General features: G+C 39.8%; 1 protein-coding gene across 7 annotated transcripts in view; it reads right to left on the bottom strand.

Annotated features, from left to right (window-relative positions):
* The window catches only part of MAST2 (microtubule associated serine/threonine kinase 2), a 161569-nt gene that overhangs the window by 54212 nt on the left and 89516 nt on the right, over window positions 1–17841 (bottom strand). For 4 of the 7 annotated variants that reach the window (XM_063297861.1, XM_063297863.1, XM_063297866.1 and 1 more), the window contains 2 exons: window positions 13798–13889; window positions 4499–4574 (listed from right to left, as the gene is read on the bottom strand). In XM_063297861.1, coding sequence (XP_063153931.1) covers window positions 4499–4574; window positions 13798–13889 — 168 coding nt within the window. Of the gene's footprint in view, window positions 1–4498; window positions 4578–13797; window positions 13890–17841 lie in introns of all 7 variants that reach the window. The other 3 variants (XM_063297860.1, XM_063297862.1, XM_063297864.1) reach the window with 1 other exon arrangement.

Below are 17841 nucleotides of genomic sequence, written 5' to 3'. Positions count from 1 at the left end.
TTGAAAGCATTAACCACCAGCATCATCTTTATTTCCAAGGATGCCTCTAGGCTCCAGCTGGTCCCGTAAACGTCTTGGGGGAGAAAAAAAGATGAATACTGCAGAATAGTGTTTATATTGAAAGTACGGCCACTTGCCTTAAAAAGGACAACAGTTAGAAGGAGTAGTAAAGAGTGTCCTGCAAGAAAAAATACTAGAGGGAGTCCAGCTCATATCTTAATAAATCAGCACTTTATAAATGGTTATATCCCTCCATGGGTGTCAGTGTTTGAATGGGTAAGTTCCACCCAGCAGACATTTTTTGAGTGTACCCAGAACACGCTCTCAAAATTCTAAACGTGCTTGCTAGTCCAAAAACGTTGCAAACTCCAACTGTCAAAACACACAGAACTGGTACATGAAATCATCCACCATAAAGTAATAGGTACTATCAAAATATAAAAATATGTATCTTGTAAATCAATATAAATCATAATTATTATGTCCCCAATTTTGGGAAGTGGAAGGTGGTAGCAACTGAAATAAAAAAGTAATGCAGAAGGTGAACAAGTCATCTGATCCTTTCTAAAGAACTGCAAACAATGTCAATTTTCCATATTTCAGCCCAAGCAGTTTCAGGAGTACAATATTTAAGTTTTAAAAGGATCATACTGATACACCCAGATAAGTTCTCCAGCTGCCCACTTTTCAGTCTACTTCAGCTTTGGGCAGGAATAGAAAAAACTTACAGGTGGGTGGGTTTAGCCTTTTGCGCTACTCCTATATAGTATGGTCTCACTTAGAGGCATATCTAAATGAATCCAAGCAATGACATATCCTGAGGATAACAGCAAAGAGGGGGAAGACCACTTGGAAGTGGCTTCTGTCCACTTCCATTCGGCCTCCCAACTTTACCCAGGATAAAAGCTTCCTTCCGAGTAGATTTAGGTCAGCGTTTTGCATGCATACATAAAACCAACTGAAAAAGGTCTATAACATGGTAGGCTGTTACATATCCAAACTAGTCGCATCAGCTTGTTTCTCTCCCGTTGCAAGACACATGAGATAGTTAAATTATTTGCATTACTTTATTTATGTTCAGGTATAGATGTAAAAACCAGAATCCTTTTTTTTATAAATAAGAACAAGCATAACTATCAAGGTAAAGCACAGACTGTTTGACCTGTAACTCTGCTCATATTCATGAGTTTGCTGTATCTGCACAGATACCATTAAAGCTGAGTTCCATTTTGGTGGTCCATGAATACACCTTCCCCCTATGTCTCAAGGACTTACAGTTATTCACCTCAGTTTCTATCTACTGCCACTGAGTTTAAAAAAAAACAAACCTTCCCAGAGTCATAAATAAGTCAACTGCCACTTGTCTTCAGCAATGTAAAAGTTGGCAAACCACTGGGTTGCTACACTGCAACCCTCTGGACATCCTCCAGTCCTCAATGTCAATCAGGTATTGCTGATCCAGGCAAGATGAATAGTTACTATATACATATACCACTGAGTGCACCAAATATGATTTTATTGCATTTTGCTTCTTCAAAATTGTCAGATAAAAGACCACTGCAGTATTGTTGATGGCCACTAAAATAATGCCATCAACAATACTGTTCTGAAGGCTTTTAAGGAATTCTAAGCCATAAAAAATTCCTCCACATTGATGTACAACTTCCTTGCTAAATAACACCACAGTCCTTTTGTGTTTCCATGAAGATGTATCTCTAGTTAGGATTACAGATAGAGATTGGGGAGAAATAAAAAACTGTGATGAAATGTGTCAGAGTGGTCTATGAAATAGAGGAAGTGAGGAACCAGAGAAGGCATGAACTTGGATGCATGGCAAGGCTCCAGGAGGGTGCGTGACGGTATACGGTGGTACACGAAGCAGGAGCAGCAAGGATCAGGGACGATACACAATGGTGCAAGGAGGCACGGCAAGGGTCAGGGAGGGTGTGCGAGGGAGACATGGTGAGGCTTGGGGAGGGTGTGTGAGGGTGCGAGGGAGGCGTGTTGAGGCTCAGGGAGCGTGTGTGACGGTGCAAGGGAGATGAGGCAAAGATCAGAGAGGGTATGCGAGGGAAGTGCAGTGAGGCTCAGGGAAGGTACATAAGAGTGCGTGGGAGGGAAGGCAGGAGTTGGGGAGGTTGCACGGGGGTGCAAGGGAGGTGCGGCAAGGGTGTGCAGGAGGCACGGTGAGGGTCAGGGAGGGTGAGCAAGCGTGCAAGGGAGGCGCAGCAAGTGAGGTGTGGCAAGCTCAAGGAGGTTGCAAAGGAGGCACAGTGAGGCTCAGGAAGGTTGTGTGGGGGTGCGTGGGGTGCAAGAGAGGTGCAGCAAGGCTTCGGGAGGGTTGGGAGGGTGTGAGGAAGGTGCAGCAAGGCTCAGGGAGGGTATGCAAGGATGCAAATGAGGTGCGGTGAGGGTTGGGGAGTGTGTGCAGGAGTGTGCGAGTGGCCAGTGCAGCGTGAGCACAGAGGGGCTGGGGAAGGGTGCAAAGGTGGGGGAGACTTATCCCAGCAACTTGCAACCTTCCCTACTGGCTTCCCCACTGACTTCCTGGGGAAACCAGCAAGGAAGTTCACAGATGTCAATCATGTGATTTCAAGGCACTGCAACTGTTTGTAAGTGTGAGCCAGTTGCCAAGCACCCAGATCATAATCACTGGGGGTGACTGGGGGGTGCTGCAATGGCCAGAACTCCAAGGACTGGTCATAACCACCATTCATTCAGTGCCATTGTAACTTCAAACAGTCGCTGAACGGTCATTGAACAGTCATAAGTCAAGGACTACCTGTATTCAAATCACATGGAAATATGCATTCCTCAAGTCAATCAATGCAAATCAATTTCTGCACTGTAACAGTGGAACAATGAATGCAAATTTACCATCCAGTTTGGGTGAGAAGTGATTAAATTGTTGAGGCCTTAGAAACCAATAATCAGTCTGAGACTCTTTTCTTTCTACTCTGAAACAATAGGAATAGTATTAATTATATAAATATTAATATATAATATAGTATTTATATAAAATAATATAAAATTATTATTTTATAATAATTGTAATGTGTCTGGTTTTATGAGATTTTAACTTTTATTATCTTAGTTTGATTTTATTGTAAACCGCCCAGAGTCCCTCTTTTGGGGGAGATGGGCGGTAATTAAATTTGAATAATTAATTAATTAATTAATCTTCTAATGGATGGAGTATTTTTAGGCCTCTCTTACAGGGAGTATGATCAAAATATAGCATTGGTATCGGCTCTTGGAACCCTGGCACAGCTTTCATATGTTACAGTAAGGATCAAGTAATTCATTCCCACTCCAGTAAAAAGAATGGAGTGGAAAAAAACACTTTTCTTCTCCTGATATAAGAGAGTCTTTGGTGCTGATCCTTCCAAATGTTTAACTGCTTCAGAAACCATCACAATAATATTAGAAACTGCTTGTAGTACCAACTCCCAAGGCAGGATCTGAGGCAAGAGGTTACTTGAGGGACTGAATTTGCCTAGCTGTTTCTACCTGTCCGGTCCAGCAGGATGGGCATGCTCTGGGTCCCATTAGCCAAGGAATGCAAGGTGGGGCTCAGGAGGCATGCCTTTTCTGCTATAGCACCCACCATATGGAACATTCTGCCTCCGGAGATTAGAATGGCCCCAACCCTGCTGGCCTTTTGTAAGGCCCTAAAGACCTGGTTCTGTGCCCGGGCCTGGGGCCCCGAGTTTGTGAAAGGTCCTGTCCCCCGGCTGTGCTACTGACTGTCAACTGTGGTATCTTCCTCAGTTGCTGTGTATATTAACTTTTGTATTTGTGATTGGAATTGTTTTCAATTTATTTTAAGATTGTTTGCTGCCCAGAATCACTTTTTGAGATGGGCAGCCATACAAATTGAATGAATAAATAAATATTACAATGTACTTGTTTTATGAAGATATTACAAGGATAACAAAAGCACTGCCCCAATAAAGAACATACAAGCAGAGTTTGTCTGAGGGTGGAAACTTACTGCCAGACTTGATGACCTTTTTAAAAGGAGCCATCATGGCACAAGGTGTGAACAGCTGATGAAAGACAAACTAAGTTTTTTTTAATCTTCAAGAAATTGGAGAGTAAGAATGAACAAATCCCAAAATAAGAGGAGTAAAACCAAGCTGAACCAGCACAATGATCTTGAACAATGTTCTTTAATACTGATTGAATGGCTTTCAAATGGGGCTGAGATAAATAATGGTAAATCCTTCAGGTGTGCAATGGGAGAATCTATTCCGGGTCTACCAAAATTCAGGTCAGCTCTAAAATGTTCTGATGGTATCTGTACAAGTACTGGAATCCTATTCCTGAGACACACATTAAAGGTGATTTAAAAAAAAAAAAACTTTTTTAAAGCAATGCTAGAGAGTTAATGAGTCAGGGAAACCATATATATATATACACACCACTTTAAGCTACAGAACATGAATATACTTACATGGCTTTTAAATGCTAATGGAACAATATCACTCATACATACCTACGGGCAGGAACAAAGGAAAAGTGAGATGGTGCATTTGGAGAAAAATTTCTGGGACTGTCCAGTGGACTTCCACCTGCTTAAAAACATACAGAAATGATATCTGAACCATGCTTACAATTACTTCTATATTAGAGTTAATGTGTGTCTATCATACAGCTTGCAGACTTATGGTTACTATTGTTATCAGACACTGTTGTTCCATCCTATTGACTCTCACATTTTCTGGTAAGAAATAAGCCAGAATAAATGGTGAAAAACAAAATCACGGGGATCACAAATGGAAAATGTCATGGCTTGGAAGTCCTGTGAATAACATGAATGAATCAGGGTCTGATCTAGGTGACCTATGTTATGCTAATTTGGAAACACTCTATTATATAAATACATGCGGTTGCCTGTAAAGTTGTAACTACTACCTCTGCATATGCATGAATTTGTATGAATCTAAAGGAAAAGAAGTTTCATTGCTTCTACACCTGCACATATACATATTATTTGAAATGTGAATATAATTGTACAGCTTTCGAGTCAATCAGTTTTAAATAACTGCATAATGTAAAAATGTGAGCCACACTGGAGCAGATCAAAAGCCTATCCAGCCTAGCATTCTGCTCCCATATATACCAACCAAATCCACATTTCAATTCTATATATCTTTCCTTACGCAAATTTCTCTAGTAATCAAGTCTGGAAAAATAAATAAAAGTGAACATCAATGTCCCCACTTCTTTCTCAATTCTGTTTCTTTCTTCTTCTTTTTTTGACAGACTGCTAAAAAGCCCAGCAGAAGGTAAAGCATCCAGGGTGGAGTACATCTTCCCCACCAAAAAGTTTAAATAGGAAGCCAGGGGAAACAAAAGGCTACTTCAGAGAAATAGAGTGATGAGTGTGTCTTCTTTCCCTTCTCTGGGTCTGTGCTTCTAAGAAAATCCCTCGTATATTTACTCCTTGCCTTCTAAGTATTTCTATGTGCGTTTGCCTTTGATCCCTACTCCCTGTCCTAGGGCTACCATATCTGGCCTGCAAAACTCCAGATGATAACTAGATGGCAGGAAAGAATTTTCTATATATCTGTACCATCTTGTGATCATCCAGAGTTTAGCCTTACCCTAATATGGTAGCCCTACCCTATCTCTTCTCTGGGTATCCATGGTTGTATCCTCTATTCACAGAACCTAGAACCTGTGAATGATATGGAGGCCTTTTATGAGGCTGCCCTCCCCTAAAGGCAGCCATGACACTCTCCCCCATACCACTCTTTCTCCAAATTCCTTATGTACAATACATTTTCTAATAAAGAAATAAGCTAGTGCTAACGTATGCATCACACAAATTGGTAGACAAGTGCTATATTGTGAAGGTGACCAATATTTTTTAACAACTGCAACTTTTAATTGTATCCCATGTAAAATATTTCTTACTTTAAGATGAAAAACAATTAACAGCCCTCTTCTACTTATCAGTGTGAAAAACTAAAACAACAGGGGAAAGAAGAGTTTAAATATTTCAGTACTTCTTAGGAATGATAACATGATTTAGTAATCTGTTTTTAAAAATCCATACAATCACCATGACAGCAAAGAGTGACAGGTTGTTGAGGTGTCCAAGTGGGCAAGGGCAAAGCAACAGCCTGTTTCCTCCCTCTCTCCCTTCCAAATTCAACCTATTCACTTTTATCATATGTTTTATCTAAATGAACAAATGTTTCTTTTTCACATTTATGCATTTCTCAATGACCTGCTAAAAAGTGAAAATTTGATCTGGACAACTTGTGCCAGCTTGTAACACTACATTTCCCAAAGTTTATTTGTTATCAATTCTTGTTCTCTTTTAATCATAATTCTGCCAAATATATATCCAGGCATTTTTTGTATTCACACTTCTTTGTACAGAAAAATAGTACCAGCATTCTTTCAATGGTCAGAAAGAGATGAAGTCTCTATACAAAATAACACACCGTTCCACAAACAATCCACACCCATATTTGAACACTTTTCCAGTTACACCACGTATGACCTGCAATCTTTATCGTGTTTTTTTTAAAGATTTCCACCACTTTAATGACTTCCTTTTCATCAGTTTTTCTTGGACAGTATTTATTTCAATTCCACTCTTACAGATATTACTATAATTTCCTTTTAGATTTCTAAAGTACTCCTTACAGCATTTTCTCACTTCAAATTCATCTCTAAACATTTTAATTCCATTTATTCTGTAGTCACTTTTTTTCCATCAAAGTTGCTCTGCATTTTTTCTCCTTTTAATCTTCACTGAATCTTGCCTTCTGACTACCTTCTTTGCAACTATCATTTTCTCTCTCTATATGTGATACACTATTTTCTCTTGTCCTCATCACTGCAGAAACCATTATTTCATAATGTATTTTGTCATCCAGTCTCTTTCATTCCATCATTCAACCAAGCATCCTTTTTCATACTGCACACACATCTCTGGTATTTCACATCTAGTATTCAGTAATGTGATTTTTTTTTAATTTTTAAGCAATTTCCACATCCTCTTTCTTTACAACTACCTTCCACTTTTTCCTCTGGGAGATTAATACGTCTCCTAATTCTTTTTCATACAGTTATTTTTTTCAGTTTAGCCAGTTCGTTTTCCTTCTGTCCATTGTTTCCCAATCCACTCTTATAAAATAACAGTCTGCCCACATTTAGAACTCTCCTCATTCTTGCATCCTTCACTAACACTCTCAAACTTTCATGAAATCAGTCATGCTTTTAGATTCAGATTCATTCCTTTGCCTTGTGTACATATGAATGGACATACAGGTAGCCCTCAGTTAACAACAGTAATTGGGACTGGAATTTCCGTCGCTAAGTGATGTGGTCATAAAGCACGATGTCACATGACTGCATCCCTTAGTGACAGCAATCTTTGCAGTCCCCATTGCCATTAAGTGAGAATTGCAGGTTGTTAAATGAGGACCTCCTCACAACTTCCTACTGGCTTCCAACAACCAAAATCAGTGGAGAAGCCGGCAGGAAGTTGCAAGGCGGCTCGCAAGCAGGCCAGTAGGCAGTTAAGTGGCCGCTGCCAGGTGAAGGAGCGTGTGTGAGGGTGCATGGATGGCTGGCAAGGTGCGGTACGAGCGCAGCAGGGCTGGGGGATGGTGTGCAAGGGGTACACGGGTGGCCAGTGAAGCAAGCCATAAGTGCTTCAGGGCTGGGGGAGGATGCATGAGAGCGCGTGGTGGCTGGCAAGGTGAGGCACGAGTGCAGAGGGGCTGGGGGTGGCTGCTGCCATGTGGGGGAGAGTGTGCAGCCCCAGAGCCACAGTGTGGCAAGAAGCCCCAGAGCCATGGTGAGGCTAAAGCCCCAGAGCCACGGAAGCTTCCCATGCATGGCCAGGATGGTGAGCCCAGCAGAGGGGAAGCAGGCAAAGACAATGCTCAGCTGGGGTGGGGGGGGGGTGGCAGGGCAGCAGTCATAAATGCGGGCTGGCTTGAATTTTTATCACATGACCACGGGGGCACTGGGACAGTCATAAGTTCAAGGACTGGTTGCAAGTCTGTTTTTCAGCGCCAACAATAACTTCCAATGGTCGCTGAACAAATGGACGTTAAGTGAGAACTACCTACATCACATATTCAAAACAAACCTTTTTCTAAGCAGATCTGTCATTAATCACCATTCTCATTTGTACTTGGGTCTCTGGCAAAATCACTTTTCCTGTATCCTCTTCTCCCATCCCACCTATCTCACCCCTATTTGTGCCACTTAATAGAGTAGTTTTTTTCCACCTCCATCACTTTCATTCATAATGTTGTATGAATAACTCATATCTGGTTCTTCCATTACCACCATTCAATGAAGTGTGACATGCAACTATCATTGTAAGGGATAACTCTGGTCAACAATCATAGTTCCCAGAGTAGAAAGAACCATTACATAAACGTAATTCAGCAGCCTCCCAAGTGGCCACATATTTGTTTATTCAGAAAAGTGGGAAGAAAAAGCCTAGATCTTAACCTTTAAAACTTCTCTGCAGGGGCAAATAATACACTGTGTATAAGGATCATTCTTCAGCAAAGGATCATTACCTTGTCATGGTGCTGGAGCTTGAGCACCTCAATGATGCCATGAGCTAAACCGTGAAGGGCCACCCAAGACGGGAAGGTCATGATAGAGAGGTCAGACTAAATGCGATCCCTGGGGAAGGTAATGGCAACCCACCCGAGTATTCTTGCCATGAAAATTAAATGGATCAGTACAACCAGAGATATGTCGGTATACCATCAGAAGATGAGACTCCCAGGTCGGAAGATGGTCAAAATGCTACTGGAGAGGAACACAGGATGACTTCAACTAGCCCCAAACATGATGACGCAGCTAGCTCAAAGCCGAAAGGATGGCTAGCGGCTGACGGTGCTGGTGGTGAACGGCGAATCTGATGTTCTAAGGATCAACACACCATTGGAACCTGGAATGTAAGATCTATGAGCCAGGGCAAATTGGATGTGGTTATTGGGGAGATGTCAAGATTAAAGATAGACATTTTGGGCGTCAGTGAACTGAAATGGACTGGAATGGGCCACTTCACATCAAATGACCACCAAATCTACTACTGTGGACAAGAGGACCACAGAAGAAATGGAGTAGCCTTCATAATTAATAATAAAATGGCTAAAGCAGTGCTCGGATACAATCCAAAAAACGATAGAATGATCTCAATTCGAATTCAGGGCAAGCCATCTAACATCACAGTGATCCAAACATACACCCCAAACACAGATGCTGGAGAAGCTGAAGTAGAGCAGTTCTATGAGGATCTGCAGCACCTACTGGACAACACGCCTAAAAGAGATCTTATTTTCATCACAGGAGACTGGAATGCTAAGGTGGGCAATCAAATGACACCTGGAATTACAGGTAAGCATGGCCTGGGAGAACAAAACAAAGCAGGACATAGGCTGATAGAATTTTGCCAAGACAACTCACTCTTCCAACAACTTAAGAGACAGCTTTATACATGGACTTCACCAGATGGACAACACCAAAATCAGATTGACTACATCTTTTGCAGCCAAAGGTGGCGGACATCTATACAGTCAGTAAAAACAAGACCTGGAGCTGACTGTAGTTCCGATCACGAACTTCTTATTGCACAATTTAGGATCAGACTAAAGAGATTAGGGAAGACCCACAGATCAGCTAGATATGAGCTCACTAATACTCCTAAGGAATATGCAGTGGAGGTGAAGAATAGATTTAAGGGACTAGACTTAGTAGATAGGGTCCCGGAAGAACTATGGACAGAAGTTCGCAACATTGTTCAGGAGGCAGCAACAAAATACATCCCAAAGAAAGAGAAAACCAAGAAGGCAAAATGGCTGTCTGCTGAGACACTAGAAGTAGCCCAAGAAAGAAGGAAAGCAAAAGGCAACAGTGATAGGGGGAGATATGCCCAATTAAATGCAAAATTCCAGAGGTTAGTCAGAAGAGATAAGGAATTATTTTTAAACAAGCAATGCGTGGAAGTGGAAGAAGACAATAGAATAGGAAGGACAAGAGACCTCTTCCAGAGAATTAGAAACATCGGAGGTGAATTCCAGGCCAAAATGGGTATGATCAAAAACAAAGATGGCAAGGACCTAACAGAAGAAGAAGAGATCAAGAAAAGGTGGCAAGAATATACGGAAGACCTGTATAGGAAGGATAACAATATCAGGGATAGCTTTGATGGTGTGGTCGGTGAGCTAGAGCCAGACATCCTGAAGAGTGAGGTTGAATGGGCCTTAAGAAGCACTGCTAATAACAAGGCAGCAGGAGACGATGGCATCCCAGCTGAACAGTTCAAAATCTTGCAAGATGATGCTGTCAAGGTAATGCATGCTATATGCCAGCAAATTTGGAAAACACAAGAATGGCCATCAGATTGGAAAAAATCAACTTATATCCCCATACCAAAAAAGGGAAACACTAAAGAATGTTCAAACTATCGAACAGTGGCACTCATTTCACATGCCAGTATGGTAATGCTCAAGATCCCGCAAGGTAGACTTCAGCAATTCATGGAGCGAGAATTGCCAGATGTACAAGCTGGGTTTAGAAAAGGCAGAGGAACTAGAGACCAAATTGCCAATATCCGCTGGATAATGGAAAAAGCCAGGGAGTTTCAGAAAAACATCTATTTCTGTTTTATTGACTATTCTAAAGCCTTTGACTGTGTGGACCATAACAAATTGTGGCAAGTTCTTAGTGGTATGGGGATACCAAGTCATCTTGTCTGCCTCCTGAAGAATCTGTATAACAACCAAGTAGCAACAGTAAGAACAGACCATGGAACAACGGACTGGTTTAAGATTGGGAAAGGAGTACGGCAGGGCTGTATACTCTCACCCTACCTATTCAACTTGTATGCAGAACACATCATGCGACAAGCTGGGCTTGAGGAATCCAAGGCTGGAGTTAAAATCTCTGGAAGAAACAACAATTTCAGATATGCAGATGATACCACTTTGATGGCTGAAAGCGAAGAGGAACTGAGGAGCCTTATGATGAAGGTGAAAGAAGAAAGTGCAAAAGCTGGCTTGCAGCTAAACCTCAAAAAAACCATGATTATGGCAACCAGCTTGACTGATAACTGGCAAATAGAGGGAGAAAACATAGAGGCAGTGAAAGACTTTGTATTTCTAGGTGCAAAAATTACTGCGGATGCTGACTGCAGTCAGGAAATCAGAAGACGTTTAATCCTTGGGAAAAGAGCAAAGACAAATCTCAATAAAATAGTTAAGAGCAGAGACATCACACTGACAACAAAGGTCCACATAGTTAAAGCAATGGTATTCCCAGTAGTAACATATGGCTGCAAGAGCTGGACCATAAGGAAGGCTGAGAGAAGGAAGATAGATGCTTTGGAACTGTGTTGGAGGAAAATTCTGAGAGTGCCTTGGACTGCAAGAAGATCAAACCAGTCCATCCTCCAGGAAATAAAGCCAGACTGCTCACTTGAGGGAATGATATTCAAGGCAAAACTGAAATACTTTGGCCACAGAATGAGAAGTCAGGACACCCTGGAGAAGATGCTGATGCTAGGGAGAGTGGAAGGCAAAAGGAAGAGGGGCCAACCAAGGGCAAGATGGATAGATGATATTCTAGAGGTGACGGACTCGTCCCTGGGGGAGCTGGGGGTGTTGATGACCAACAGAAAGCTCTGGCGTGGGCTGGTCCATGAAGTCACGAAGAGTTGGAAGTAACTGAACGAATAAACAACATAAGGTTCATTCTTTTCTGTGATAAAGGTTCCAACCTAGTTCTGTCAATTTTGAGATTCTTCAGCCAAGCTGAGCCAATCACTGAATACATTTCAAGTGTCTGGGCAGCTGAGATGCTATGCCCTCATATGAAGCCTGACTATATGGATTCCTACTTACATACCACTATTTAATATTTCCTGACATATGTTTTAGCCCTGCATTTTACTTCCCTGCATCCTCAACCCTACTCCACAAAATTAGATCACTTTCATTCAGATCTCTTACATCCTTCCAGGTTCTCTTATAGGCACACCTTCCTCCCTCCCTCCCTCATTGATTTATTCATGCTCCTTATCATTTGTTTCTCTTACATTCCAAGCTGCAATCCCCCATATGCCACAGTTGTCACAAATCTTGATCTCTATTATCCATCATGACTTTCATCAACTGAGGCTTTCACGTAATATATTTTAGGAAGATGAAGTGTAGACTCAGTTACCAATTTAAATCATATTCATGTCACATGCAACACATTTTGCCAGTATGTCACAAGAGCAATTGAAAGCCAGTTTTATCTCAAGCAGTTTATACAGTTTTATGCAAAGTGTACTGATACACACTCAGGATGCTAGTTTGATGCTACGATAAATGTTTAGCAGAAAGGGATTATGGTCTTCCTCCTTCCCTCACACATATGAGTGTTTCTCAGCAAAATATTGTTTTCCATTGAATATAAACACTGTACTTTCTGATCTGTTTCAGCTATAAGTCGTATGTAAATCTGAATTTGATCCAAGTTTTCAGATAGAAGAGAGCTGTTTTCAGACAGTGATGACAAGAATACCCTTATATACATAACTAGTCTGTAGGGATATGCATTTAATCTCTTGAGCTGACACAGTGCTTCTGGACCAATTCGGCAGTGGGGACACTTCTGCATCTAGGGATGCTCCCCATATTATTAAGTATACTGGAAAATCTACACTTGATTTGTACATAGAATATTCTGATGAAAAAGTGGCAATGTGTTTGTTGGTGCCATCTGACCCCAGCATAAAAACTTATCAACACTGAAACCTTGTACATCAAGTTCCAGATTGGACAAAACTACAGGCAGCACTATTTCTCCTGAACTCCAGGTTCTCTTGACTAGATCCATTAAAATTTCCAGTAAATGCAAAATCCCTTTGTTATTTTATTACCAGATAGCAATTTTTCAGGGGGAAAAAAACCTGTGGAATAAATTTATGTTTATGTTTATTTGTAATAAAATAGCAGTTTTAGAAGGGAAAGCAGTACAAAAGTAGCCTGTGTGTGCAAAATACATTAAAATACAAAAAGATATAGGATTATGAAGAAGGATATAGTTTATGACATGGAAAATATTCCACAATTATAATAACAGAATTCAGTGAGGGAGGTCCTATTGCATTTGTTGAGACCACAGAAGGCCACCTTGTTATTACTCATGGCAGACTTGTTCTCAGTTTCAAGAAGATCCTGACCTGCCTACTGTTACATTTTGGAGCACCTGCTGAATACACCCAGACCTTTTCTGTATGAATAGTGAGTTAACAGTTTTTGTTTCTGGTTGTTTTCCTTTCCTCCTCTTTTTTACAGCCTAAGATTTTTATGATTGCTTTTAATGTTTTTTTTTTACTGTATAGTTTTGAAAATGCTTCAGGATGTGTTTCCATAGGAGTAAAATAACAACAACAATAATAATAATAGATCTTTTAGGCATAATATGTTTTACAGAGAAGTAACGGTGAACCGTATAAGCAAATATGGAGTGTTAAGACCTTTCTATATAGAACAGAAGGTGACAAAAAAGAAATGTGATTATCAGGTAAAAAGTCTTCAACCTTTATTTTTTAACATTTTGCAAAGTTAAAAATTTCTGCCTCCCAAATTGACAATTAATTGAATGATGTCCAATCTATAGGCAACAAAGAAACCTTGCTCATCCATATTGATTTAAATTAATCCCAGAGAGTTGGGCCAGCGTATACATTTAATAAATTAAATTAAATTAAATTATTTGTAAATAAATATATACCAAATACTTATTTTCTATTACCTGCATGTCCATGAAGTGGAGAATGTGGCCGTGGAAGAGTTGGAGATGTGCTAGAGGTTACAATCAAGCTTTTTCTATTACTGGTTCGACAGCTGAAATAAAAACACAAATCTTTAAGCAAAAGACAAATGCATCCATAGCATTGGTTGTATTGATTTAGGATTCCCAAAACTCATATACTAAGTTGAGTGAACAGTGTTGTACAGTTTTAGTCTGGCAAAATGGACATTACTTTAATATGACTTTCTAAATCTCTTAATGCTCTGTTTAATTACAGATTGTAGTAATAGTTGAATAGTACTATAATGTAATGACTGTGCATATTACTACATAAGACTTTTTGTCATAAATAATCACAAAACCACATAAATATTAATGCAAAACTTTCCAAACCAATCAACCACTTTTAAATTAGAATAGACAACTGGATACCTCTTTGTTTCAATACATCTTCATTAAATTGAGAGAAAATGAGAAAAGCCTACAAAAGATACTGTTTATCATACATTAACCAACCTCAAGGGTCTGCTTTTGTTGCTGCGCAGTTTTTGCCATCTTTTACTCTTTTGTTCTTGTTCACTATTGTACTGTTCTACTGTTTTTTTACCTTTTACTTGTAAACCACCCAGAGTTGTTGGGAGTTTGGCTGGATAATAATAATAATAATAATAATAATAATAATAATAATAATAATAATAATAATAATAATTCTGTTTGAGGAGTCCTTGGTGCTCCCTGAGCCTTGTTGTTTTCTTGCAGACGTTTCTGCCAGACTAGGCAACATCTTCAGTGCGAAGAGGGAGAGGGCCTTGCTCTCAGTTTATATACAGTGACTTGCCCTGCTTGTGTTGGGGGGGGGGTATTGTTCTCTCCTTGGGAGTTCTTTGTTTGGGCTATTGTTTGCTGCTTGGTTGATTGACTGAGTTAATATTCCTTGATTAAGGTGTATTGTGTTATTTGATTGTTCATCTGGTGTTAATTCTGTCTGCGCATAACACTCGTGCTAAGCCTCAAAGCCACTCACCCACCTACATTCCCAAACATAATATGATGGAAAATACTTCTACCTGCAGAATGATTTTTAAGTTCACGAAGTTATTGGGTATTTATTTGCATTTAATAAGGTCTGCATTAAAAGGAACGGCAGCATTGCATGCAACCTTGGGACAGCAAATTTGCACTGCTACTTTACCAAATCCTTTTAAACTTTTCAATCACTTAACTTTTTCAGTACATGTAGACCTTGCTTACCAACTGCCTCATTCAGCGACTGAAATTATGACAGTGCTGAAAAAATAACTTTATAACCAATGCCACATTTATGATCTTCACAGTGTCTCTCAGTCATGTGATCACCATTAGAGTATGTGTTGCCCTATGCCTGACCTGACAATGGGGAATACACACTGAAAGGAATGCAGTGGCGCCAGCAGCCCTGAGTGCACTATGCAAACAGCCAGTGTATTCCCCATTGTGTGCCTCTTTAGTCTCTTGTAATCCCTTCCTCTCCAATCTCGCTGCTCTGCAAGGGGGGGAGAAAACAAACAGGTCAGGAACAGGAGAGACTGCCTTCAGAGATTGCTCCCCCCCCACCTTTTCCCCCCTCACTTGTTTAAGCAATCTCTCTGCTCTGCAAGGCGTGGTGGGGGGAGAAAAAAGGGTGGGGGAGTGGAGAAAAAGGGAAGCCAAGTAAAATCATTAGGAGGCAAACAAAAGCAAAGAAGTGAAACTGATTAGTCTTGTCAGTTACAGGCAGCAGTTGTGAGCCAGCTATCCCAGGGCCAGCATCCCAGGGCTAGCATTCCAAAAGAGGGGGGAGTAGTGAAAAGGAAAGCACAGTCACAGTCACATGATTTCCAACTCAGTGACTGCTTCACTTAATGACAGAGCTGCCAATTCCAACTGTGGTTGCAAAATGAGGACTACCTATATTTAGAATATAATCACTTCACAGAGGACTAGTTGTGACTTGACCACTATTGATTTTAAAAAGCTATTCAAAACAAAATTTAGTATTAGAAAATTATCTGTCTAAATCCCAAAAAAGGCTTTAACAAGTCTGAACCCACACCTACTGCTAACACAACTAACTGCTAATGACACAAAAAACACCTGATCAGCAGCACCTGATTTATGTCTAACTCTGAACTCGCAATTCAAGATACAAAATTTCACATGTATAATTCATTTTTAACAATACATATTAACTGGCTGCAAATGAACCAATTTCTTCCAAAAGAGAAAGAAGGACTCGCAGTTTTCTTTCTATCTCTAGTAATCAATCCGTATCAGAGAATCCTGTTACTATATCAGGATGAGACAGACATACACCCCAAGTATAAACACAATCAGATCTCAGTGGGTAAAGGGGATGCATTGTGCTTCTTTTTGACATAGTAACGAAATGAATTTTTGTTCTTAGTCTGAGTTTAAATTTACAATTTTGTAAATTTACAAAAACAAAACATCTCATAATATCTAGCATACTTGTGCAACCTAGACCTCACTGCGTTATCTTATGAGATTTCATTATCCCTATTGTACTATTTTTGAGAAAGTACCTGATCCAACACAAAGGACTACACAAGTCACAATGGTACTGGGAGCCAGAATGCATACACAACGCTAATTAAACTGTTCATAGCAAGGAATTCTCCTCTAACTCAGTATTAGAACTCGGCATGATTTCAAGATAGACAATGCATAACTTTAACATTAGATTTCATCAAAATTTATGGCCACTGAATTAGCTTAAGGAAGGGATAGCTTTGTAGAAGGAATTTCCTATCAACAACTTTTAGCTATGTTAACTGAATTAAATGTCCATGTTTAGAGCAATGTGCTTCTGATATCAATTATGCAATTGATTATGTAATTCTTTCATGTCCTCCTTGTGGCATTGCTGAAAGTATCTAGCTCTTGAAAACAGACTGTAGACTGATCTAGCAGGGGTTATCTGATGGTGTTACCTTGTCACAGTTTATTTGCTGAGTTCACAGTAGTGTACACAAGTCAAATAATAATTGTACAATACTTTAAATAAGAGGACTTTGATCAAACATAGTCCAAATTCAGCAGAACTGCAGAACTGCAGACTTTGTGAAAGCCTGAAAAAACAATAATGGCCTGGAATATTTTCCTAAATTTAGCAGGCGTGCTTTGGTAAGACTTCCCTTGGCAGTGAATTCCATAGTATCATAGAATCCAGGTTTTCATTATTTTCCTGGTAATCTTATACCTCATCTAACAGTGTGGAAAAGAGATTAATCAGATAGATTTGACACAATTTTGTTTGAGACAATGTTACAGACAATAGCACATATATACCAGGGGAACATTAACAAATTTCATCTGTTTTACAACAAATAACTTTTAACACTGCTACTGAATATGGAAGCAGTCTTATACCAAGGGCTTGCTTGTTCTTATCTATTTTCAAGGACATAATTATTCCTGTTGTTAGTTGAACCAATACTTGCAAAATTGCTTCCATCTCTAAATTACTATAATTAAAGCTATAGCTTCCATATCTAGTTAATATGGCTGCGCAGCTGTTGCTTTTCAGTAATGTCAATTTTAGACTTGTATCTTTTGTTGCATTGTGAAGAGAAATAATTAAAATACTCGTTTTCATCTTTTAAATGTCCATTTTAAAGAAGTTTTGTGTTGTGAATATTGCTAAGAATAATTTTGTCTAAGAGTAGCTATGGTTTTAAGACTTCTAGTAAAGATTTATTTTTCTCCTACAAGCCAAATTCCTGAAAAGGTAATTCAGACTATTTATAACTAAAATTGAAGTTTCTAACAATCATGTAGTAGATTTGAACAGACTTGAGATAAACAAGCAGGGTGCAAGAAACCGTTCTGATATTTCTGATCTCAAATATATTATGTGATAATGCCAACATATATATTCTGAAAACTGAAAACTCTGCTCTCTGGGCCATGGAATAAAGCATGGTGGATGCCATTTACTTGTGTTGGTTTCTACTTATTTCACAGCAAACTGGGATTCTTTGGCAAAAAATGGAGGGGTACTAATAC

Source organism: Candoia aspera, chromosome 3 (genome assembly GCF_035149785.1).
Source record: "Candoia aspera isolate rCanAsp1 chromosome 3, rCanAsp1.hap2, whole genome shotgun sequence".
Classification (NCBI taxonomy): Eukaryota; Metazoa; Chordata; class Lepidosauria; order Squamata; family Boidae; genus Candoia; species Candoia aspera.
Note: the sequence above shows the minus strand (reverse complement) of the source record. Positions and strands in the feature narration are given on the sequence as shown.